General features: G+C 30.7%; 1 protein-coding gene across 1 annotated transcript in view; it reads right to left on the reverse strand.

Moving 5' to 3' along the window:
* Positions 1-311, reverse strand: part of LOC102676975 (thrombospondin type-1 domain-containing protein 4-like) — a 6,964-nt gene extending 6,653 nt beyond the window's left edge. The window contains 1 exon segment of the mRNA XM_031512717.1: positions 113-311. Coding sequence (XP_031368577.1) covers positions 113-311 — 199 coding nt within the window.
* Between the last annotated feature and the right edge of the window lie 506 nt (positions 312-817).

The raw sequence follows: 817 nt of genomic DNA on the forward strand, positions 1-817 counted from the left end.
ACATTTTATAAATCAAGATTTATCTCATTGTTCATTTAAGTTGAGAAGATTTTCTCTTGTGTACGAGTATTTTTGTCTGATGATGCAGTGCGATAAATATATGCCTTCTTACCCAAATAATTCTCCGTGTGACGTAATTGTGTCACGTTCAAAACCACAGCACCACGAGGAACCGTGGCAACCAAATTGTAACCCCGTTCCAAGGTCGGCTCCGTGAAAATCCCATCGATTAAATGTCCATCGCAGGAATTTAGAAAACACTGAGAACATATTAAGTTTGAAATTAATTATTATTTCGAAATTGAAAACATTAAAAGTGTTGTATTATTTTATTTTATATTATTTTCAATTTAGCTAGTGCAACAATTGAGATAATAGAATAAAAGTAAAAAAGAATGATCGAAAGATGACAAAACGCATTGTTAAAGAAAATAGAAATGACACACGGAAGTAATAACACATTTGCACACTCTCGACAAGGAAGCAATCAAAATCCACTGACAAAAATAATGGAAAGCGTTACGCTCGTTTTGTCAAGCACATTGCTTGCATTGCAGCACATTGGTACATGTGATCAATATCTTTGATTTTTGTTATCGGGTTGGGTCGATTGTTGACGCAATATCTTTTTTTAAATTCCACAAACCCTATTCTTTACGCTGAAGTATACTTTGATGCATCCAATGAATAAATATTCAAACATAACGATAAAAAATTAACAAGAAAATAACAATAAATCAATATATTAATATATCATTAATAAGATAAATAATATTCTTCCAAAAAGAAACATAATTATCACGTAATTATTTCAAAA

The sequence above is a fragment of the Apis dorsata genome, unplaced genomic scaffold (genome assembly GCF_000469605.1).
Source record: "Apis dorsata unplaced genomic scaffold, Apis dorsata 1.3 scaffold_507, whole genome shotgun sequence".
NCBI classification, from domain to species: Eukaryota; Metazoa; Arthropoda; class Insecta; order Hymenoptera; family Apidae; genus Apis; species Apis dorsata.